This window comes from Ischnura elegans, chromosome 2, assembly GCF_921293095.1.
Source record: "Ischnura elegans chromosome 2, ioIscEleg1.1, whole genome shotgun sequence".
Lineage (NCBI taxonomy): Eukaryota > Metazoa > Arthropoda > Insecta > Odonata > Coenagrionidae > Ischnura > Ischnura elegans.
This window is the reverse complement of record NC_060247.1, coordinates 31,756,309-31,780,786: the sequence shown is the minus strand read 5'-3', so window position 1 is coordinate 31,780,786 and position 24,478 is coordinate 31,756,309. Positions and strand designations below refer to the sequence as shown.

General features: G+C 39.0%; 2 protein-coding genes across 2 annotated transcripts in view; both read left to right on the top strand.

Annotated features, from left to right (window-relative positions):
- The first annotated feature begins 899 nt into the window (after positions 1 to 899).
- LOC124174029 lies at positions 900 to 14,864 on the top strand. Its single transcript, XM_046553170.1, has 2 exons — positions 900 to 1,216; positions 13,477 to 14,864. The coding sequence occupies exons 1-2, from the start codon at positions 1,151 to 1,153 to the stop codon at positions 14,623 to 14,625; spliced, it is 1,215 nt and encodes a 404-aa protein (XP_046409126.1). The 5' UTR covers positions 900 to 1,150; the 3' UTR covers positions 14,626 to 14,864.
- Positions 14,865 to 21,618: 6,754 nt separating this feature from the next.
- The window catches only part of LOC124174196 (U2 snRNP-associated SURP motif-containing protein), a 59,265-nt gene continuing 56,405 nt past the window's right edge, over positions 21,619 to 24,478 (top strand). The window contains exons 1-3 of the mRNA XM_046553294.1: positions 21,619 to 21,731; positions 22,290 to 22,406; positions 23,046 to 23,139. Coding sequence (XP_046409250.1) covers positions 21,708 to 21,731; positions 22,290 to 22,406; positions 23,046 to 23,139 — 235 coding nt within the window. The 5' untranslated portion in view covers positions 21,619 to 21,707. The remainder of the gene's footprint in view (positions 21,732 to 22,289; positions 22,407 to 23,045; positions 23,140 to 24,478) is intronic.

Sequence of the window (24,478 nt, the reverse complement as noted above, 5' to 3'; positions counted from 1 at the left end):
GAGTTTTGGTTACTGCATAGCCACATTGACTCTCTGAGGGTATGCCCCCACTGCTGCTGGATCCGAGCCTACCGGAAAACCCGGGTACGGAAACGCTTTGAATGGCATAAAATAGTTTGTTCTGGGGCATTGGTCCATGCATAGGTGTACCTAGCGAGGGGCAAGAGGGGGTCAATAGCCACTTAGAATCAAAAACATTAAATTGCTATAATTAGTTTGGAAAAATTCTAATTAAATTCCAAGAAAAATGATTCATTGAGACCTGTAGCAAGAGTACCTAAATTTATTTAAAAGAAAGAATTGTAACAACTACTAAAGCACTGCTAAAATGATATGTAAATGTCTTAACATTTTTCGTAGTGAAATGTCTCAACCACAATAACCATGCCAACCCCTAATAATGATCCTGGTTACGCCCTTTGGTCCATGGTTGGTACTTTTGGAATCGGCCTATTAATACGTTAGTTTGACATAATCATTATCAACTTTAGACTGAAGTTGCGAATGAAGACGCGATTTTGATGAACTCGAGAAAATATGCGAGTGCGTGGCCGATACGTAGGGGGAGCTTTGAGGCTTCAGCAGTTCAGCACCCCTCAGAAATTTTTTACCTTGTGGCGACTACCCGCGATACATCTGATGAGGAGACCATTTTGCGATATACATTGTTACATTTATTAATATCCGACAATAAGCATGATGAATTGAACTTTCAGCATAATACAAATTAAGCATATTACTGACATAATGAAATCTATGTTTTTCCAATGCGCGTGAATTGACAACAAAATGTCAGTACAGGCAACTCCCTCGGAGTAAATTTTTTGCTTCGTGCCTGGTACTTGGTGAAGTTCAACATCTTTGACACTTTCTCAGAAACGGCCTCAGTTCACCTTCCCATCCTTCCTTCAAATGAGCAGAGGTTCGCGGAGTGCTCAGCCTGGCGTGGCGCCAATGGGTGTCCAACATCGTGGTCCTCGTCCCAGCAGAGGACGAACAGTTAGGCGCTCGCGTCTCCGTCGTCACCCACTTGCCTTACTCTGGCGGCGGGATCTGCGGCCGGGAGTCGACCGACATCATCGAGGTGGCCGAATGGGGCGGCGGTCGCTTCACCCGCGGCGCCCCGCGGGGAATCTTCGCCAACAAGTTCATGGACTTACACGGCTGCGTCATGCGGGTGACTGTCTTCGACTCGCCACCAGCTTGCATACCCAAGGTCAGAAACGAAAGTGGAGGGGGGTGACACCTCCATACTCGCCTCGTAATTTCTGGAAGAATTGAAAGCCTGGTAATCTTAAATGTGGCTGGCTCTCAATCGTAAGAATTAAAGTATATAGGGACTAGTCACGGTCAGGGGCGCAGCAAGGAATTAAGGCTGGGGGGGGGGGGTGTTTAGGTGCAACTAACACCGGGGTGTGTGGGGGTATGGTATACCCACCAGGATAATCGGTAGGTGCGAGATTAATAGTAGGAATTTTAAAGATAAATGGTTCAAAACGGTGAGTTTGACGGCTTTCTAAAAGGGGGGGGTTTATCCCTCCTCGCTGCGCCTTGGTCACGGTGATAACTTTACGGAGTCACCCCTTATGCACGAATTGTCCGAATTTTCGCACAATTTGTGCATTGCGGGTTTTCAAAGTTCGGGCTTTGCTCTCTGGCTGCGGCGCAGTGGGCACGACTTGGACTGCCAGTGTAGTGGCATATTATGCACCACAGTTGTCCACACCATCTCGTCCAGTGAAATCCGCAAATTTCCTCTGGTAGCTCAACAGGCTATATCACTCGACCGGAAATCGGGGTATCCGGGTTCGTATTTCGGTCAAGGCGAATTATTTTTCTCTGTGGAATTTTCACAAAATCTCTCCATTTTAAGTTTTTATTCACCAGCTTGATGAAAAATGCTGAAAAATAATTGATGAAGTAGTAGTGGTAGTACTTATTCCCAAAAAATTCTCTGGATCAAAATACGAGGGTTATTTTCATTTCTAAACGGTGGTGCCATTCCCATAGCTTAACCACTATGCTACTCCAAACCATTTCACATACTCTTCCCCACCCCCCCCCCCCCAAATACTCTACACTCCCCCCCACCCCGCTCCCAAATTCTTTCTCGTACATATTTCTCCCAGCTACATTAATTCCAGTAAGGACCGCACATTCTTCGTTTTACCCACTTTTTTCATTCATTTATTGTATTACTTTTACTTTGTAACACTCCAAACATAGCTTTACCACCCCAACTCCAAAACTTTCAGTGGTTCATCTTTCACTTTATGCCCTTTCCCATGGGCATTTCTGCCCATTGAAACCCATCAGTAAAATCAAATATACTTCTTAACTCAAATTTTCATTAGCTCGTAATTAGAGCGTGGAGAAAGGTCCGTAATTTTCCAACTAAGCCACCTAAAAAGTTCCAGATATTTAAAATATATTTCTATCAAAAGTCTCTCTCGAGTCCTCCAAAATTATTTTCGCCAAAAAGTTGATAAATTTAATTAAATCGGAATACAAATAGTCCAGAGACGTGGATTCTTTAGTTTTCGATGTTTCTAAGATACTGATGAAAGGAAAACCGTAACTTACAATTTTTCAGTTGCTAAGTTTGGTGAAAAAGATTAATCATTATTCCCGATTAGAGCGTAGGTATTTACATCACTTGAGATGCTGTTCGACCGGTGTTAGATCCCCAAATGTTATACACTCGAATAAAATCCGAAGTACATAGTCCACACATTACATAATCGATTACTAATGATAATGCTATGAAACATTGAAAAGCAAGATGCCTAAAAGTTGTAAATGTAAACACTAAAGCCTTTCGTGAATTTCTGCTTGCACGGAGGCCACGAAATAATTGAATCTGAAAAGTTGTTTTGCGACCATTCCTCGCGGGTTTTTGGATGGTATTCGGAGGTTAATGAAACCTTAAGTTGTTTCGCGGGTCGGAAGTACTTATAACATCCTTGAGTTCCGCCTCCCATTACCATTTTCCTCCACGCTCTTCAACATGAAGCTGAACAAGGTCGGGGCGCCTCTGGCGGAGGTTGCAAGGCTGGCCTGGCCCCTTTCTCTGCGGCAAGGGGGATTCCCCGGCCTTGGCAGAGATGACTGCATCGCTTTCCATCGCTGGCACTCGCCAACGCATCAATCTCCCGCGTTTGTTATTTTGAAGATCTTCTTACTCTGGAATTCTGCCTGTGGGGCATCACCTAAAACTGTGGTTTATTTCCCTGTAAATGTCTACCTAAAGTTATCTTTAAAGCGCGGAAGTATTACATATTGTTAGATTTGAGTTAAGGCTAAGATGAGCAGGGGCGCAGCCAGGAATTAATGTTGGGGGGGGGTTTAGGTGCAACTAATACCGGGGTGTGTGGGGGTGTGGAATACCCACCAGGATAAGAGGTAGGTGCGACAGCAATAAATTGCGGAATTTTAAGATAAATGGTTCAAAATGGTGAGTTTTACGGCTTTCTGAGGGATATTTTTATTAATACTTACACTATTCTATTAGTAATATCAATCAAATTAAGTAAAATGGATTAAACTTAAGCATTTCTCTGAGCTCTGGGGGGGTTTTAACCCCCAAAACCCCCCCTCGCTGCGCCACTGAAGGTGAGTGCTGCATTCCTGGTGTGGAATCACACCGTGCCACCTACCCTGGAGGTGGCCTGCGAGATACCTCGTAGATGTATAAGATAGATGTAGATACCTGTTCCCTGTTTCCACGTATTCTTTGCGTTAAATATTTCTTAAGCATAATTATAATATAGCCCATAAGCGTCTTGACACGTCGATCAACTAGTTCTACCGCTCTCGAAAGAGGCGCGAGATAATAATAAAAATATTTATTCAACGGGATTACTCCCTTTTTTAAGTTTACAAAAAGTTTTACAAAGAAAGAAAAAAAATGAAAAGATACATACATAAAATGCATAAGTATACATAGATCCTCTTTTTTATTTAAAAATATATGAAATATAAAAACAAAGTATATATATATATATGTAACGGTATCACATTGTTACGTTATTTATTACATATTTCTTAAAACAAGTATAGGATAAATGGAATAGATCGAAGTTATCACAGTATAAGTTAATTTCTGACATTGCTCTGAAAATAATCAAGTTTTTTGTATAATTGGATGGTTGAAAAGGAACATATAGAAAGTAGATGAATTTCTCGTATGGATGTTTGAGATTCGGAAAGTTACTAAGGACAATAAATCAGGGGATTTAATCTTATTATTCAGAATATTATTAAGGAAGAACATACCAATATGTCTACTACGAAGTGAGAGAGATTGCAATTTCAAATGCCTGGTAATTTCAATTCCAGGGTCATTATGTGACTTTTTCTTAAGATTATATTCAAGTAACTTGAGAAATTTCTTCTGAATCCCTTCCAGAGCATTAATATGTTTCTCATAATATGGATTCCATATCACAGTGCCATATTCCAGAATAGATCTCACTAGGGTAGTATAAAGTAGTAATAAGCAATTTACATTTTTAAAGTCCCTACAAATTCGGTTGATAAACCCCAACATTTTGTATGCCTTAATAGATCACCGAGAAATAGAGATCACCGAGATAGATGTCCTTCGCAGTAATACTTCATTGTTTAAGCGCCCCTCAAGTTGTAAAAGCACGTATCAAAAGTTAAACAAACATTTTTGTCAGAGGATTAGAAATTGCTATTTTAGGTGGTGAAGCACAGAGGTTATTTTCAGGATAACAAAAAATTGGTTATTGAGGAAAAGTAGCTTCAGTTGAGTGTTAGATTACAAATTTTAAAATAATTATCAGAAGTTACTTATTATATTATATTATTATTAGGGTGTTTTCCTCTCCAGCAGTAGCCGCGAAAAGGGTCTTCTTATAATCCAACGTTTTTTTGTTTGCGATCCTTTTAGGCTTTTTTCGAAAATTCCGCTTACGGGTAGAAATACATTTTCACATTAAGTTATGAACCTACAGTGAAAGACTACGTGATTTTTGAACGGTGAACGGTAATTTTTTTACGCGATCAAACACGCGCGCTATGGTTATTGAGAACTCCTAGGAATCTCATCGTTTTTCTGCTATAGCTAATTTGGTGGCATAATTTATGCATTATGCCACCAAGACACCTATTGTAGAAAATCCAATTTGCTAGCCTTGTATCATAAAAACTGAAAAGTGATTTTTCCTTTGATGCTATAAATACTTTGGTAATGCTGAACGTCCATAGAGGCTTTCCAATCGATCAGTTTTAGGTTTGTCTAGAAGGGAAGACAAGAGTTTGTTTTGAAGACGTACTTCGTCACGGTCTCCTCCTCAACTTAGACTTTCTTTTTCAACATGTTCCTTTGCTCTCTTAGAATAGCAATAGCATTTATTTTCATTTTTATGGGACTCCGATAATTGTAAAATAATGGTATACAGGCATCCCCCGAGTTACGTAAGAGATGCGTTCCGGGAGACTCTGCGTAAGTCGAAATTTACGTAAGTCGAACCTTTGCGTTAGTGCTTCAGAGATTGCGATCGGCGCGGTGAAATTCTCAGCGGAGAAATGCGCGGTAAATTCTCGGTGAAGTTTCATTCAATTCACTGCGATATTCATGAACTCTACCGCGTATTCTTACGTTATTAGATACAAAATCGATAAACATTAATATAGTCTGGGAGTTGCATCTCGAGCATTGTCAATCAAAATGCGTAATATTATTCCCAGAGTTGACCGATCGCGTGCATTTTGGGAAAGTACGGTATCTCAACGCTACATTACTAAACTGAATACTTAAATTGATTCATAATGTTATACTGCGATCTAAGGGCCCAAAGAATGCATCGTCTACTTACCTATAATCACTATATCTTCTGCCTTTTATATATTACGTTGATCGATGAATCTGGTGGTTTCACTGTCACAGTTAATACACGTAGAAGGGGTGTCGAGGATTACAAGCAAATAACACACAAAAAATACCAGTAACTTACTTTATTCTTAGATACATTCACACGCACATACACTCAATCTTTCACGCACGGAAACATACTTTCATTCTCTCATATCTCAATAAAATAACGTGAAAATATCATCATTTGAATATTTACTTCGCTGGAAACATCGAAGAGTATTTCCAAAGCACGAAGATAATTAAAAGTGAGCTTTTATTCAGCCAACTCCGTCATTAACGTGCAACAAAGTTAGTGGGGAAAAGCTTTCAATGACGCAATATTCATTTACAGTTGCACACAATACGAGAGAACGAGAAAATGCAGCTTAATAAAATTTTCCGCCAGAAACATGTACGTAAACAATTACGCAATTAATATCGTGTGTCAACTTTTTCTTAACTTTTTCGCGGCGTTCATTGCCAACACTCAAAATTTAAATGCCGTTACGTGGGTAATAAACAATTATTTTCCGCAATAAATATTTCTGCTTGAACTTCATTTTATTTTAATTCCACAGATGGAAATGTCCAAACTTAAGGATACAATTTTCAAATAGTTGAAAGTCGGAGTTCGGGTGTGCATGCTGTATAACAAGTTGTATCGTACATGAATGAGCGCAACCACTTCCATCGCTAGAACTGCAAATTTTTACGTTGATTGCTGACTTGGGATTTATAAGCGATTTTTCTTCAGAAATTAATGAAAATTCCTTCGAAGAATGACAAAAATCTTTGTTTTTTGGGTTGTTTGGGTCACTTTGTTATTTTTAACACGTAAAAAACTCGATAACTATTCGATATTTTTTCTACCATAGGTTGTACGAGCGAATATCTGCTTCTTCGCGGTCGCATTCGAAAATTAACGTAATCATTTGAAATACGGTTATCGCTTACGTAAGTACGGATTTACGTAAGTCGAGACATACGTAACTCGGGGGATGCCTGTATTTAGAAGGGAGTACTGTCACCAATTTGAACACATTAACGGTGGGGGTCATATTTCAACGTTTTAAAGATATAAAAAATTCAATAGAATTTTTAATTTTCTTAATTTTGCATTTACTGTAGTAATTGTGGTATAACTGAATTTGTATATTTATCGCCTGTGGTATCAAACATTAAAAGGTATATAATTTTACATTTTCCTTAGTTATTATTCTACTTCTTTCTTATTATCTTTTTATTCCTTAGTTTTATGATTCCTAAGTTAATATTTTACTTATATCATAAGATGGTATTGTCTTGTATATGTGTATAATCATTTTAAATAAACCTTTTTTATACTTTGCATGTGACTTGATTATTTTTTTGCGATAAAATAAAAGGTAGCTTATAGATATCTTTTGCGCCCCCCTTTGATTTGATTTTTTTCTGTATCCGCTACTGGTGGACGGCCGACATTTTACCGGCCGTACAAAATCGGTGTGTGCGCAAGGGGCCATATTGGTATTATAGAATTAAGTTGTGTTAACAAGGCCTAATTTAAATTATTATTTGTTTTTTAACATAGTACATGCGTTTGTATACAATCGCTAATACGTACTTTTCTGCTCTAATTAGATGTCTTTTAAATAGCTTAAAAATATGATAATTGGTATTTATGATACTGTATTACAGCTTAACACGATTTCTACTTCTTGAATAAATACTGATAACTTTTCAGTTAAAATGTGCTCATTGGATTGGATTGTTTTATCAGTATATGTTACAGAAATAAATATTTTTCTGGATTTATCCGTATAATTTGAAAAAAATGATTTTGATGATGAAAAAATTGATGAAATCATGATTTGGTTTTTGTTATAATTCTATCGACACATGATACTGATGATACCGTGCAGCAATATTAGCACTAAATCAAACTCTTCAGTAAGCACCTAACTATACAGGTAGTTGTAAACTTATATTTATCTTTATCTTTATATGTATGCGCATACCACCACTATAAACCTCTTTCGATGTATTTTCACATTTTCCGTTACATAAAATATTAATATTTTATACTTTTTTAGACTTCAAGTTGGTTATTTATTTCTTCCCCATTGCTTATCCTCTTAAATGTCGAAAATCGTTTAATTTCATCTGATGTTAAAAATATAAATTAAATTTTAGTCTCCGAAATTCGTTTAAAAATTGGTATCTTTTTCAATTTTACAGGGGAGAACAGAACTCCCCTTCCCATACCCATTTCATGACCCCCATTTCCTAAATTTGATACTGAATCCGCCCCTATGAAGGTATTACTCCTAGGTCAAATATTTTTTCAATGAACATAATCGAATGGTCATTTGTACGTGAGGATAAATGCAACGGAAACTTTGTCATTTTGAAGGCATTTGCTTGCAAGTCAATACTGATAATTTTGAAGTAATATACTTCAATTCGTGATAATCGCATAAAAATTAACAATATTTTACGGCCAACACTACTCTGCGAAATAGGTTGCTCATCCCTTGCGTCAATTTTAAATTCAATTTGAATTTATTTTTTATTAACAGGAAAATATGAATCCATTAAAGTATACCTACATAAAATATCAGTGGAGAGCTTCAAAGAGTATGTTTAAAGGAAATAATTCTTTCCTCTTCGATGTAAATAATACCTCCTCGCCAATTTGTCATCAGTCAGTTAAAGAGCGACTCGTAAGCGTTTTTGTTATGCTGCACTCTTTTTCCTGATGCGTCACCAGCTGTCAACGTTGTGAAAAAACAGGAACCCGCTCCAGGAAAAGAGGGGAGTTTTCGCGGGAAACCATGGTGGTCCGTCAAAACGCGTGATCAGCATCGTCATCCGTCTAATTTTGGGTGCTTTCCAATCACCTTGCGCAGATTAGCTCACATCGCAACAGATTGAAACACATTAGCGCACAAAGAAACAGACGATTGGAACGCATCTGCGCTGATGTGTTTACAAATGGTGGACCGATCGGCGGCAAAAGTTGAATGTTCAAATGACCTGTAGCTTTTGAACTGACCTTCGCCACATGATCAATCAAGAAGGATGATAAATGTTCGTCTATATCATTTTGTATTTATATAAGCACTAGTAAGTATTAATTGAAATAAAATACTATGGAACTATCGCTACTTAATAATTATCTCTCCCGAACCGCTACTGTGCCGGCAGTTATACCAGTTATACTTCATTTCGCATTTCTGGATTGAGATACACATACAATAATAATTAATAATCCATATCACGCAGGTAAAGCCGTAAAAAAATGTTAACACTGCATTATAAATCTGCCGATTCCATAGTTATTTTGCGGTACTGAATTACAATTAATGGAATAGAATTAACGCCACATGAACGTTAAAGGAAATTTGGTATATAATACGTCCGCTATCCATGTAAGCTAATGAAATAAATCTGCTTAGAATCTAAGCAATATAACATTTTAGTTTAATAGCTTACATTCTCCATTTCTAATTTTTTTGATAAGGACAATTTCTCTAGAAAATCGACTAGCCTCCTCTTGCTATCGTCCTTTGCTCATGTTATATCAATCATTACGTTTGACGAAGATAATATTATATTTCCCAAATTACGAGCTTAATTAAACTTATATGTAATACATATACAGATCAAATTATAGTTTATTATTCTCAAATGATCATCATACTTATCTTTGAGATGGTGGAATTCATTTTCCGTCAGCAATATATTTTCCCGCCATCATTAGTTTTGTCTGCTAGCGCAGACGAACAACGGTGCAGGATGTGTTCCCATCTGTTTAGCGCAGATGACGTCACAGGTGCGATTGGAACACGCTCTGAGCTAAACAGTTTCAAACAGATCAGCGCAGATACGTGGTTGGAAAGCACCCTTTGATTCCAGCCACCTTGACCTTGACCCCCTTGCATTATATGCAACTGGCGACAGGGGCGCAGCTAGTAATTAAGGCTGGGAGGGGGTTTAGGTGCACCTAATACCGGTGTGTGTGGGGGTATGGAATACCCACCAGGATAAGCGGTAGGTGCGAGATTAATAACTTGCGGAATTTTAAGGTAAATTGTTCAAAATGGTGAGTTTTACGGCTTCCTGAGGGATATTTTATATATCCTTACACTATTATATTAGTAATATAAATCTAATTAAGTAAAATGGATTAAACTTAAAAATTTCTCTGAGCTCTGGGGAGGGTTTTATCCCCCAAACCCCCCCCCCCCCCCCCCTCGCTGCGCCACTGACCGGCGATATGGTAAATGACGAATGAATTCTGCACGTAAAACCTTGTCAAATTGGCCGCTTCCTTCGCTTGCCGGTCGCTATGACTGGTGGGGTGGGGGGAATTCTCAATGAACTTGAACGCAAGGAATGGAAGGAGAAACACGAAATTGCCCCCCAAATATCAGTTAGCCCACCTAGTTAGTTACCAAACATTAGTTACTCCACCGAAGATTTACCATGAGCGACCTTGAAATTCTTATTTCTTGATTAAAGCTTTCGCGGCTCATGGTGAGTAAAGAGAGGCATACCGACCACGGTGTATGCCGCGTGATGTATCGAAAATTTCCCCGACGTTTCGTGACCGACTGCTGGCTACTTCTTCAAGGGAATGGTGCTGGAGTTTGGTTCTGCTGCCTTTTTATTTCAGGTGGGCGGAGGGGGTGAGGAGTGAGGACTGGAGGGGGAAGATGAAGAAATGCTGTGGATGACTGGGTTCCATGTATTACTTATTCTCAATCCGGTATCTCGATATCTGTTATTAGTATATTTGTTTTTCTTTATCTCTGAGGCTTCGCGGATGAGCTGGGTTTTGAAATGTGTCACCCTCGCGATGATTCTAGATTTTTAAAATCGATCGCGTGTCCCGTGGCTTCGTGCTCCGCTATGGCTGACTTCGTAGAGTAACCCAATCGAATGCCCTGCTTATGCTCTTCTAGACGAGTTTTTATACTGTTCATCCCGTTTCCCCGATGTATTTATTGTTGCGATAAGAGTCCTAACTCCTCACCCCCTTCGCTCAACTCTCCCACCTGAAATAAAAAAGCAGCAGAACCATTAACTCCAGCACCATTCCCTTGAAGAAATTGCCCTGACGCGTCGGGGCAATTTCCGATATATCACGCGGCATTCACCCGTATGTCTCTCTTTAATCTTGAAATTCTTCTTCCAAAGGTCTTTTGGACGGGCGCTGTGGAAACGGGAAAAGCATTTTAGCATTAAAAAAATACCAATAAATATCGTCTCTGATATTAGTTAAGGTGATTAAGCGTTAAAATAAATTTTGTTCTTGGTGGTGGTGCGGATTAAAGCCGTTGTTTTGGGGGTGTAGGGTTCTTTACCTTCCGCGACGCCTTGGTGGTGTGCAACACACCTCTGCAATATAATGCCTCGACTCTCAGATCTGAGTTCTGATATACGTAGACAAGTTCTCGGAGGGTGCGAGAGGGGTTCACCCCACTCAATGCACCATCGAAAGTTTTGGAGTACAGCTGACAAAACTATGCTTGGATGCTTACAAAAGTAGAAACAGTAAATTAATTAATAAAGGTAAAGGTAAAATACGGACAGTGTTGGTCCCCACTAAAAATGTAGAAGCTGGTAAAAATATGCATGGAAAGGTATTTGAGAGGGGGGTAGTTGTCAGGTTTATGGTTTGATAAGTAATTAAGCAAGGGATAAATGTTGTAAGAGTGTGTAATTATGTTAATTATTAGAATATTTTAATGACTAAACAGTTTCCATTCTAACTAATGAAAATGACGGACATGCTTTGTTACAGAGAATTTTTATTGGTGGGTACAACTACAAATTCTAAGAAATCATCATGGGGCACTTAACAAAGTACTAAATTTATTAATGTATTGTGGAATAAATAAAAAATTTGGGAGTACAACTTTCATTTCATGCATTTAGCAGAGGTGGACCGAATTGGATCCCTGAGGTAATCCGTGGGTATATAACCAGACATGGGAGGGGCAGCTGCCTTATACCCCAATTGCAATTTAGGTGTGCAATTAAACCCTAATTATCTGGAAGCCCAACTCAAAGTGTCCATCCTCGATGCAGACCTATATATAAATCAATGTTATTATTGCTGTAAACAGAGTTATAATATTCACCACATACATGGAGCCTCATTTCAGGGTGGGGGGAGGCTTGGAACCTCTGTCTTATATTTGCCAGTAGGTATAGCCCATGTTATTTTATGGGTCATTCCATGGCAGATCAGCATCCCCAGCAGCAGAGAAGGTTGTCTCAACGTTGTAGCAACGTTACAATGAGGAAACATACAAGTTGTCACAACGTTGCACAACGTTGTTTCAACGTTGTCTCAACGTTGAAGTTCCCAGGAAACAACGTTGTGACAACATTGTCAGAACGTTGTGACAACGGTAAGACAATATTGTCAGAACGTTGTGACAACGTTGAGACAACGGTAAGACAACATTGTCAGAACGTTGTGACAACGTTGAGACAATGTTGTCACAACGTTGTTTCCTGGGTACTTTAACGTTGAGACAACGTTGACACAACGTTGTGCAACGTTGTGACAATTTTAAGAAACGTTGTGACAACTTGTATATTTCCTCATTGTAACGTTGCTACAACGTTGAGACAACCTTCTCTGCTGCTGGGGATTGAGTTAACCCTTGCATTCTCCAATTTAAACCAAACTTATGGCATGGATTCAATGAGTGGGAGTCAGAGAGCATTTAAAAACAATTTTTTTTAGTGGTTCAAGAGAAAATCAAGCACGGCCATGTTTATAATCCCTGTGTGTGCCTTCAAAAATTGGTTCAAATCGAAGAACACAGTGGCCAACTCACCACAGATCTCATCTGTAATGACCATTACACATATTTGAATTCACATAAACCATAATACATTATGATGGAGTACCTCCACGGCATGCCACGAGAATATCCTGGCTCACAATAATTAAACTACATAATTCAGACAACTTAAGATTCATAATTTTATCTTTATTTTCCTCATTTTTGAGTAAGCTTAGCCCTACTCTCTCCCTGACTATGCATAAGATATTTCCAGACATTAAGTAGAATTTTGGCTGATTGTGTGTCATTTCAAGGAGACCGTGATTATTTTTTGAAAGGGGTTATAAAAAACAGGACATATACATTGGAAAAATGACTACATATTGATAATACAATTAAAATTGTTGGCTGTCGCAGTCAGGACTTCAGCTGATTTTGGTTGCAAATCATTTTTCTATCTGCAAAAAACTGACTTCATCAATGCGAGCAAATGTTTCCAACCCTTTCGTGGACAAGAGGTCCATAGCTGTCCTTGAGTTGTGGTATCCCTGGGACATGACATCTCATGCCATCTATTTTTGAGAGACAAGGATTTGTAAATAATGTATCAGAAAGGAAAGACTATGGCAGGTTCCACAGTTTATTAAATACTGCCGTTATCTTTCCTTTCTGATACATCATGAAGGAGTTCCATCATGTTTCACATGACACGATTGAATTTGTAAATAAAATTAGGTGTCTTTCTGAGAAAGGTATCTTGATAGTTATTGTCTGCAAAGGGTTTAATTTTCTCCTTATATTTACTTACAGAGAATTGGGCTGAGTGAGAATGAAGTTGAGAAATTGGATGGTATCCAAGGTTATCTTTTGGCAGAATTGGCAAAGAGAATGAACTTCACACCAAATATTGTTCAGTATTATCCTGAGAATTACAGCAACATGAGCAATCCTTTCTGGCCAATTTTCATTCCTTTGCTGGAACACCAAACCGACATGGTGCTTTGTGAAGTTGTGCTGACACCAAGGAGACTCCATATTTTGGGGGAGGGCTTTCACCACCAATGGACATGTGCTACCTTTGCCGTGCCCATCAGCCACCCAAGCAACTCATGGAGACTGATTGGTCTCGCATCTCCACCTGCATGGCTGGCACTACTTATTGCCATGGTGCTTTCCTGTACTGCTGCCTGGGTTGTTCATAAACTCCAACCCAATCGATATTCACTTCATTGTCGCACTTATACCTTTGTCATCACAGATACTGTGGTGGCATTTGTTGGTGTTCCCATTGAAAGGCCTCCAAAAGCCTCATCTTCCAGAGCCCTTTTTCCTGCTGTGTGTCTTGCAGGGCTGATAACGACTACGGCCATCCAAGCACACCTCTCAAGCTTCCACTCTGCTCCAACTCCTTCTTGGGCACCTGCTACTCTCGAGGAATTAACTGAATACAAGGTACGAGTCGGAGGCCCTACGGCAATCAAGTATCTTGCCAGGGAAATGGAAAGCAAGAGCTGGAGGTCAGTCTTGCAAAATTATGAGCTCCATGATGAGGGAACTGAGGCACTGGATATAAATGGAGTGGCTGTGGCTGGAATGAGACGTAACCTTTTGTACCGGTTATCCAAAGTAAGGAGCAACAAAGTCCTGTTAAAAGAATGCCCACTTCCTCTTCCATCTGTTATTTTCCTTCGTAAGGGATCTGCTTTTCAGACACAGCTGAAAAAGATAGATCAAGGATTAACATCTGGTGGTATCATAAACAAATGGGTGCATGATGTAACAAGGATGGGATTTTCTAAAGTAGCAGATTCAAAATATGTAACATCAGGGGAAAAAAGAAAGATCAATCTGAGTGAAATGGAGGGTGTGTTTGTAGTTTTATCACTTGGATTAGTAGCTAGTTTTGTGGCTCTATTATCTGAAGTTGCTCTGGAAAAATTAACCAACTATATTACATAAACAACATAGAAAGTAGGTTTTTTTTATTACATCAATTTTTGTTATCCCTAACATGTTATGCAGCAAGTCGATTATTCGAGGGGAACTATTTTTCTGGTGTAAAGAATGGCATAGCAAAATATTAATTTTTTCAAATGAAAAATCATGCACATGAGTTAAATCTCAAGGCAATGCATAATTACAATATAATTTTAAGCTAAATTGAGTTTAAAGGCCTGTTTACACGGTACATTAACACGTACGGGTTAATGTCTAAATGTATAAACGCGATAATGAACGCCAAAATGCACCGTGTAACCACCCAACTTGTGCGAATGATTGCACAGAAAATGGAACCTGTTCTAATTTGGTTCATGCATTCGTACATGTTCTGTTCCGGTCCACAAAAATCATTCACGCAAACATACATTAACTCATACTTGTTAATGTATCGTGTAAACAGGCCTTAATACTTTACTTTTACTCTTCTGTGCCAGTACAGTTGATTAATTGCTATGCATAACATCAAATGTGTGTGTCACTGGCTGGTTATATATATATGTTATGATTACAAGATATTATCTTAAAATTCTACCAAAATGAGTACATATATTAATAAGAAATATGCCGCACCTCTTGAGTCTTGAAGTGCCCATCCAAATCCAAAGCCAGAAAACTTTTTGGAATGGGTTTTAGGATTTCTTCATTTGAAGGGGGAGTACCCCATAACTGCATCTCCCAAATATTATCTTATTATCTGCATGTATATGAAACCCTCTACCGCCCTCCCCCACTCGTTCACAGCTTTGTGCTCCAATGTGCACATCCACTCTGATTTCAGTTATTTCCTGTCTCGGCCCTTACTTCATGCAATCAAGTTTTTCATCATGATTGGGTATAATTCTCTTGGATTGGATTGGATTTTTTTCTGGAGTCTCATTTTAAAGCCATCAATAAGCAAAAAATGATTTTTTTAAACTTTACTTATCGTAATACATAACTCTAGAGATGAGTGAGATCAAGAAGACTCAAAATTTGAGATACAAGAATGTAATGTATAGCATCCGCGCCATAAGTAATATCTGTATTATTTTTCTTGGCTCTGTGCTTTGTCAGGGGTGGATCTGTATGTTCTTCCCCTCTCTCCCCCTCCTTCATTTTAGAGACATTGAAAGTCGGTGCGAGCACCTATCTCCCTCAGGTGAATCAAAACATCCAGCGGACACCTCCTATGCTGAGTGTAGGCCCTCTTCATCACTTCACTGTCTACCTCACCTGCATGTTTCACCTGCACGCTTTTGCTGACGATCTTGCCTGCATGCTGCACCTACACTCCAAACCCCTCCATTGCTATTCCATAAATGTTGGTCAGCACGTCCCCGCTGCAACTATCTTTTGTTTGTTTAATGGTTGTGAAATATATTCAAATTGATTAATCTCGTCTTTAATTGTATTATTGTCGTGTGGAATTATGCCACAAGTAAAGTATTAGTAGGTACACGAGCCCTCCAGATGCCAAATAATCCTCAAGAATGCGATAAACCCAGGCTCTCTCAGGTCCATTGAAGATCCAGAATAAAGGAGTGTGGATATGGGAGGGGATTGGGCTCATCTATTCTAAGGATTGGGAAGTGGTCTTTTTAGTAGTAGTAGTAGAATTTCTAGACTATGCTATGCCATGTTACCAATTAGAGGTGGAATGACAAGCCCTTTCAATACTCTAGTCTATACATATTTCATCCTGGCTGCGGGAAGATGCCCCCATACTCTCCCTCAATCCACCAAAGCATGGACCACAGCTTAGGGATTTTGCCTCTCCTGGCCGCGTCTCTGTGGGATTGAATGTGGTGTTACTATATAGAAGTTGTGACTGGAAAGCTCCCACAAACTCATTTTTATTTCCTAATAACTCTCATATTACTAATGCTGACGTTAATCCATATATGATACAGCATAAGAAAAATTGTTATACATAATGAACTAAATTTGAAAAAATGTTACTATTTACTTGTTATTTTTCTCTAAAATTATATGTACTATGTAATATTCAGTTTTGTAAAAAAATTAAATTTGAAATTTCTAATGTTTGTAGTGGATAAATAATTTTAAATAATCTGGAGAGTACATGTGTAGTGGCACAGACAGCCAAAAATGTCGAGAAATTGTTCTATTCTGTTTTATATAAGCATTTAAAAAACACAGCGAAAAAGCTGAAATAGAAAATTAGTCCATCAGAAAACATTTTTTCTCAGCCCTGAACACTTCTTAACCTGGCACCAAAAATTTTTCTTCGGTTCTTAAATTGCCTTTTCATGCCCAGATAAGCATTTTTGTCCTATTAATGCCTTTTTATGTCAATAAAAAAATCTTTTTTTAATCAAATCAGTGTTTTATTCCATGACCACACCAAATTAAACAAAACAAAATTAAAGTAAGAAATGCGAATAGGTAAGTTAAACCATAAACAAAGCGTCTTATAGACTTCATGGAAATGTGAGAATGGAGATTTTCTGCAGTGTGCAGTGAAATTCTTCATTTTTAATTCATATAATCTCTGTTTTTTTTGCGAAGACAACAGTTTTACTGGCACTACTGCCAGATTCTTCAGCTGAAGAACCTAGGTCGAAGAAGAAATACTACCTTAGTAAATCTTCAACTTGGATCCAGACACCTTTGCCTCAACTGACCGCACCAGTTAGTTGAGGCGAGAGCGAGGCAGAAACCGAAAATATAGATTCTCATGAAATTGCTTTTAGAGGGTCAACAATATGCTTTATTTTTGTATGTGCTGTCTGTACCAGGTATTTTGATGTATTGGTCCATGAGAATGGCAGCACAAGGGAGAAGGGACTTCAGAGAAGCTACTAGCAGTTGAAATTTTGTATCAGCTCATAAACTGTGCGTGAATTAAATGTTATATATTTTGAACCTGCCACATGAATAGTGGTGAAGCTAGCTCATATAATAACTTTCACTACTTAGGTACCTGAGTTAAATTGCCATAGGATTCAAGGAACCTGGATACCATATTGTTCTCAACAGTGGCCTGGTGGTTCTATTCCTGGTCCAGGAGATTTTTTTGCCGTAGTAATCAATGAGAATTTCAGAACCCTTCAGAATTTGTCTCTGCTACTTAAGGGACTAAACCATTTATGTAGTTCCTTCGTAGAAGCCAAACTGCTCATCAGGGAAAATAATCTCCCTATAATGAAGGTAGCAGATGGTCATTACAGGAATAATTCAAAGATTTTCCCAAATCTGCTGAGATGGATCAGCAGTCTTCCAAATCCATCTCATATCCTTGAATATTCAAGATGCAGGAGATCTCTGATATCATTCAGATGGGCTTGAAGCAGGATGGATTGGATAGTGTGATGCAGTAGATAGACTTAATAAATGTAAGTGTTCAAATTATTTGGGCATTTTGATTTTTAATTTGGCTTGATCAGAAAGAAAATGTTAAAAATATTGCCCAAGTATGATAATTTTAAAGGTGAGGAAATGCTTGAAATGTAAAGAAAATCAAAGAAGTTGTTGTAGCCTGGAAACCACCAGGGAGCTATATTTTTTAACTTTTATTTTAGGAGCCAGAAAGGCGTCGAAATCCATTTTCGTGCATGCAGTGTCCAAATATTTACTGGGGAAGGACCCCAAATCCTCTGGTAAGGAGGGCCCCATCATGAGCCCTACTCAAGAGCCCCCAGTCAACCCAGACCGCTCCATACATAACAACGGCCTGCAGGCATGCTGTTCCCAAGGGGGGATGGTGTTGCTGTGGTGGCTGGTGCGTTGGCTTCCCACCCTGTGGGATAGGTTTCAAATCCTGGCAGTAGTAGAGAATTTTCATTTATGCCTATGATCCCTGCTAGAATGAAGTGTGGGGAGCATTTCACTCCCGTTGGTTGGGACGCTAAGCCATGGTCCCCTTGGCACCTTTCGATAAGAGCACACCAATGCTGATGCCGGATTTCTCTCCACCCTTCTTCCCATAACCATCCCCCATGGTGCGAATGACCTCAGCTGACGGTTGCCTCCTCCAAATACCTTCTATGGCGGAGCTCTTAATTTCAAGCGCCGTCACCAAGGCCAGCCACCTGGCCGAGGTCGTTGCCCTGGGACCCTGAGGTCCCTGCTGCAGCCACCAGGGTATGTGGAACCAAGCGTCAGGAAGGCACTGCGAGAGAGAGATGCTGACGAAACGGCAATGGAGAAGGACTATCGCACGTGAGAGACTTTGAGCAAGTGCATCGCTTACCATCACAATAAACGTGGTCGAATTAACTTTCGTTTACTTTATTGAAGTGAGGTTAATTACCGGAGTACCCCTTAACCCCTTCACCTTCATTCCATACCCCACCTATATAAGTATACCATACCTTCTGTCCCTAAGTGTTCCACTTAATACACAACCTTGACCACCCCAGAACAAGAACATCTACCAAATTAGAATTGTATGGCCATTAATTAAAAACTGTTGCCATCAGTGGGCTAGTTTCGTCATCCCATTCCATTGTTCTAAAATATCAAGGCACATCTCCTCACACTGACAAATTTCACCCTGCCTGAGAGGAGATTGACCATGTCCACATTGATCTCATTGGTGTCCTCCCCATCTGCCCTGGAAACCCCTACTGCCTCACCATTGTAGACCACTTTATTTGGTGGCCTGAGGCCATTTCTGTGGAGGATATTTGTGCTGAAACTGTGGCTTGTGCCTTCCTTCAGGATTAGTTGCCACTCCTTGAGATGCCCAAGGGAATCACCATACATCAAGGCAGGCAATTTGAGATTGCCTTTCTCCACCAGCTCTCCAATATAGCTGGTGCAGTTTACTTGAACACATCCAGCCTACATCCCACCAGCAAATGGTATGGGTGTGCACTTCCACCAGTCACTAAAATCTATCATCCACTGTCACAACACATAGCAATGGCTGAATCCAGTTCTGCCAGCAATCCTCACCCAGTGAGAAATGGGTGGTGGAATCCACGTGGAGAATTAACGTGGATACCACGTGTTTTTGGTCGTGGAATCAACGTGGAACCCACGTGGAAATTTGGTGGAAAAATTAAAACAGCAGTTGGTGCTGTCCTAAAACCATTAAAACCTCAACCACTCTATATCTAAACCTTCTGTATATGTGTCTACGATTTTTCATGTGCTTTCATGGCTGCCTTTCCACGAATTATATAAAAATAGAATGTGAGATGCATTTTCACATAACTAGCGTGGTTTCAGGATGATAAATGACGCAATGTCACCAGAGAGTTAAGTTCCACAAATTAGAAATTCTGTTTAACATTTTATGATAATCGCCACAAATCCACTTGAAATCAACGTGGATTCCACTTGGGTCCAACCACTCAATATCCACCACCACCAAATATCCACCACTCAACGTGGATTCCACCACCCATTTCTCACTGGGCATGAGCTTCCAATCTGTGATCAATCATCCCACCAACTGGTGGTCCCACTCTTGTACCTGCAACTCCAGAGGTAGGGAGTTACACTGCACTGGGCATGCCCATCAGCTTTACAGGTGAGAGGGAGGAGACATATCGGATCTGAAAGGACAGAGAACTAATAGCAAGGACGAGATATTATAATAGCCTTATTGTTAGGGGGATGAATGTTATGTAATAAGGGTAGGGGAGGAAATCAATAGGATTAATAGAGAGAATGAAATGGATTAGATCTTATTGAGAATTGAAGTTTGTACCAAAATGTTGGCATGAAACAGACGTAGCCAGCTTACCCATTTAATTTTTCACTTATTAAAAGCTTTACAGGATTTTGTGTTTCAGGGTCCCAGTATCTCCTATTCATCCACAGGACTTTAAATCAAAGCGACTAGTGACAGAACTTGTAATTTATGGTAGACTCAGAGTTGGCAGCCTGTTTTTCAGTGGTTGAAAAGGACTGATGTTTCTCAATGCCACCCCATTGCCCATGCAGCCAACTGGCTGATGACAAGCAAATGGATTCTCAACACCCTCGCCTCCACTGACTGACTCTTCCCATCCAGTGGTTGCCAACAGCAAGACCACCTCGATGTATTTCTTTCTCTGGCTGGCACTGACCTAAGCCCTTCTCCCTCTTCTCTTTGAAGATGACTGGTAGATTCACCGAATACCCTAATATGTTATCCAAGTATTGCATGGATTTTATCAACAACCTTTAATTTATATTAAGCGTATTTATTATCTTGGAAACCAATATTGCTAGTATTTTTGTATTTCACTGCAAACTGCCTTCCTCCAATGGTTAAATTGTGACGGTGTATACCTAGACTGCACGTTATAATCGAAAAGTTCAAGGGATGGGGAACATACTGGGGTGCAAGGGCGCAGTTAGGAATTAAGGCTAAGGGGAGTTTTAGGCACAACTAGACCTGAGGTGAGTGGTATACTCACCAGGTTAAGCTGGAGGTGCGGGGGCCCTCCCCCAAAATTTTTTACGATAAATGGTTCAAATTTGTTGAGTTTTATGGCTTTCTGAGGGATATTTTATTAATCCTAACATTATTCTAAAAGTAAATTAATCAAATGAAGTAAAATGGATTAAACTTAAAAGTTTTTCTCAGCTCTGGGGGGGGGGGGGGGGTTATCCCCCAGAACCCCCCCTCGCTGCACCACTGCTGGGGTGATTTGCAAAATGCTCTTAATGAACTTAACTTCATTGACCGCTTAATTACCCAGAGTATGATTCTACATAAATCATACCCTTTCTGGTTGTTTTCCAATATTTAAAAAATAGAAGATATGAGGAAACATCTGTCCATGCCTTTCACATATAAACATTTAGTATAATATTTATTCAGCACAAATGGCATTCGATATCCATATTGAATCAATATCTATTTAATTTTAATCGTGAAAAGAATGATCGATGAATTCATCTTATAAATCTAGATGAAACTTTAATTTATAATTTGTGTTAATATTTATATTTTCGAATTACGCGGTAGCGCTGCTGCGACTGCGTTCGAAGATCCCGCACTGCGATGTTCATTTCAATCCATGTTCAAGAATCAAGTGTGTTATGGCGGTCGTGGCCGGAGTCTTAATAGTGTAAAGTGTGATTGTGTATAAACCGTGAAAATGGGTGATAAAGCGTTAATGAGAGTAAGTAGTTAGCCTTCAGTACCACTTCGAGTGTTTAATACGTTCAGAGCTCTAAAGATTTGTAAGTGGAAGTCATTTTGACTCATAGAAGGAACGCGTTACTCTGACGAATGAATGCGGCGACCCACTGTAATGATTTAGAATTTTTGATGAACTCTAGTTTACCTCTGACTTTGAAAATCAGGATACACTTCCCTCATTTTGTAAACTTATTGCGATATATTCTAGGACTTATCGTTGTAAGTTGGTCCCTTACTCGCGTTTGTCATTGTTATCGTTGAGTAACGCAAGCAATTTTGTGTACATAGTTGAAAATACATATTCATTTCGCTCATTAACCGATTTTCCATATCTTTATAAACATCCATATTCAATTTTCTGTGTGTAATGAGGTGTGTGAAAGTCAAAATTCCGTAGTTATGTTCAGGAGGTGGTAACATTACTGATTGTACATCAGTTTAATGATATTTTTAATGGATTTACTTATGGTACAGTAATACTGGCGTTAGACGCCATTCCTATCATGGAAGTAACATTGTTGAAAATTTCCTTATTCAGCAAATTGCAGAAAACAAGCTTAAAGCTTTCTCTATCGGCACAATGGGTAAGCGACAGTTATCCAAGAAGGAGATGGAAGAACAGAGGAAACGAGAGGAAGAAGAGGCAGCTGCTCAGGTATGAAACACTCTATTTCCTTGGTTTACAACGCATATGCTTAAATTATCTGGCATTTAGCTGCAGAGGGAGTAAACAATCAACTATTCTAAGTTTTTATTTACTTTAAATATCTTACTTGCTATCGCCGCTTCACCGAGCTCTATGTATATATTTTTCTACGTTTGTGTTTACTCTCAAGCAATACTTTATCGTTTATGTATTCGTATTCCTTTGTGTTTCTAGTTAGGTAGTAATGTAGCAATATTTCTTAGTGTCTCATTTTTGTGGTATAGCGTCACGTTACACTTTTTTACGGATCATTTGTTTCGGAAAGATTTATTTTGTGTACCTTAACTGTGCAGCTTGTAAATATTAAAGCGATTTATTGTCGGAAGCCTGTGAAGGAGCTGACTACGATAAATACTCATGGAGACCAACCCAACAGAGGCGTTTTCTATGTACCTAATAATGTATTTAATTAGGGGTCTCCTCTCGGTTGATATCTGAGATTCAGATGGAGAGCAAAATACTCTCTAAGTAGTCACTTTTTTTTATTGCTGGATAATTAAGTGGAATCCCATATTTACCTCTATATGTATTTTTTGGAATTTTTTCTCATTTAAGGTAAAAAAAAAATTATCAAATTATCTGTTGCAGGCATTCGAGGAATTTGTGGCCACTTTCCAAGAAAACCCAACAAAATCAGGGAAAGTTTGGGTGAAGGCTGGTACTTACGATGCAGGCAGAAGACGTGAGTGTTATTTTTTTAAAGTTCTCTAGCCATAAAATAACTTGAAAATAATATCACCCATTTTTTCCTCCAATGATGGAGAACAATTAAATCAAAGAAGTCAATATAGATTACACTCTTCCTCCCATCATCTTGCATGTTGCACATCTTTCTCATCTTTTAACCAAACCTTATTCATCACTTGTCATTCATGTCATGTTCAAAGCTCGTATTCACTTTCTCTTTGCTGATAATTCATGATCGAAAGGGTTCATGCTATTTTACCCAGTCAGCAGCATTTAGTTCACGAGTGTATGCTTTGCTATTTCATTTATTAACATGAAACTGGTCCTAATTTTGCATCTGGAAGTATGTTTATGTTTTTGAAAGTTCTTGATGAGAAAGTTAACTGAAGTTGAAGAGTTGTTGGTCTTGGTGTAACTACTTGTTTAAACTGGTAGATGATGCAAGAAGTCTTTGATGTATGTTGGAAAAGCATGCTGGTGATGTGATATTCATGGAAATTACATTTGTGCCAGTTTTCAGTCATTTGTTTAACCATTCATTGCATCATCCATTTATTAGTCTTCAACAAGTCTCTCTGAGCATTTGTAAGGATAGGTAAATTACTTCAAGTAGTAACTGTGGAGACATTTAGCCCTAAGGGGCTAATGTGCTAACCTTCATATAAGTGATCACCCATAAAGCCTGTTGTCTGTCCAACATATCCCCGGTGGGCAATGTAGCAGATTGTATTTTATGTTTCTGCTGCAATTAATGCTGAGACAATATAATTCTGCCACTGTGGGGATAGTGATAATATGTACGTATAGACTCAATTTTAAGTTTACCGGGACTATCCACGGTGATAACGTTTATGGGAATCACCCGCAATGCACAAATTGCACGAAAAATTCACGGAGAAAAAAATCATTTGCCCTGACCAGGATTCGAACCCAGATCCCCTGAGGTCAGGGGATCCGGATTCGAATCCTGGACAATGATGACGATTATTTCTCGGTGGATTTTTCGTATGGATTCAATTATGTTATCTTTGCTGCTCTCTAGCAGTCTGCTACTCTCGTTTTAATTCTGAGACATAGTTGTGCCATCACTCAAATTTCTGATTCAGGGTCTATAGGTATATCCATAGTCTCCATATGTTCTAAGAATTAGGAGCCAAGTAACCTATTCTTAGTCCTTCTGATGGCAAAACAGTCGTAATTATATGGGATATAGTTTTATCCTTTCCCTCACATACCATGTGTAGATGTGTGTACGTAATTACTTTGTGTGCTAAAAGGTAAAAAAAGAGGAATCAGGTTAGTGTGGTGACTTGAGTGTTGGCTTCCAACCCTGT

What these genes read in the sequence shown, in the direction of transcription:
- LOC124174029 (XM_046553170.1), top strand. Translation starts at nt 1,151, where the DNA reads ATGGACTTACACGGCTGCGTCATGCGGGTGACTGTCTTCGACTCGCCA. An exon ending in CACCAGCTTGCATACCCAAG is followed by an intron (nt 1,217 to 13,476) that starts GTCAGAAACGAA and finishes ATTTACTTACAG; the next exon opens with AGAATTGGGCTGAGTGAGAA.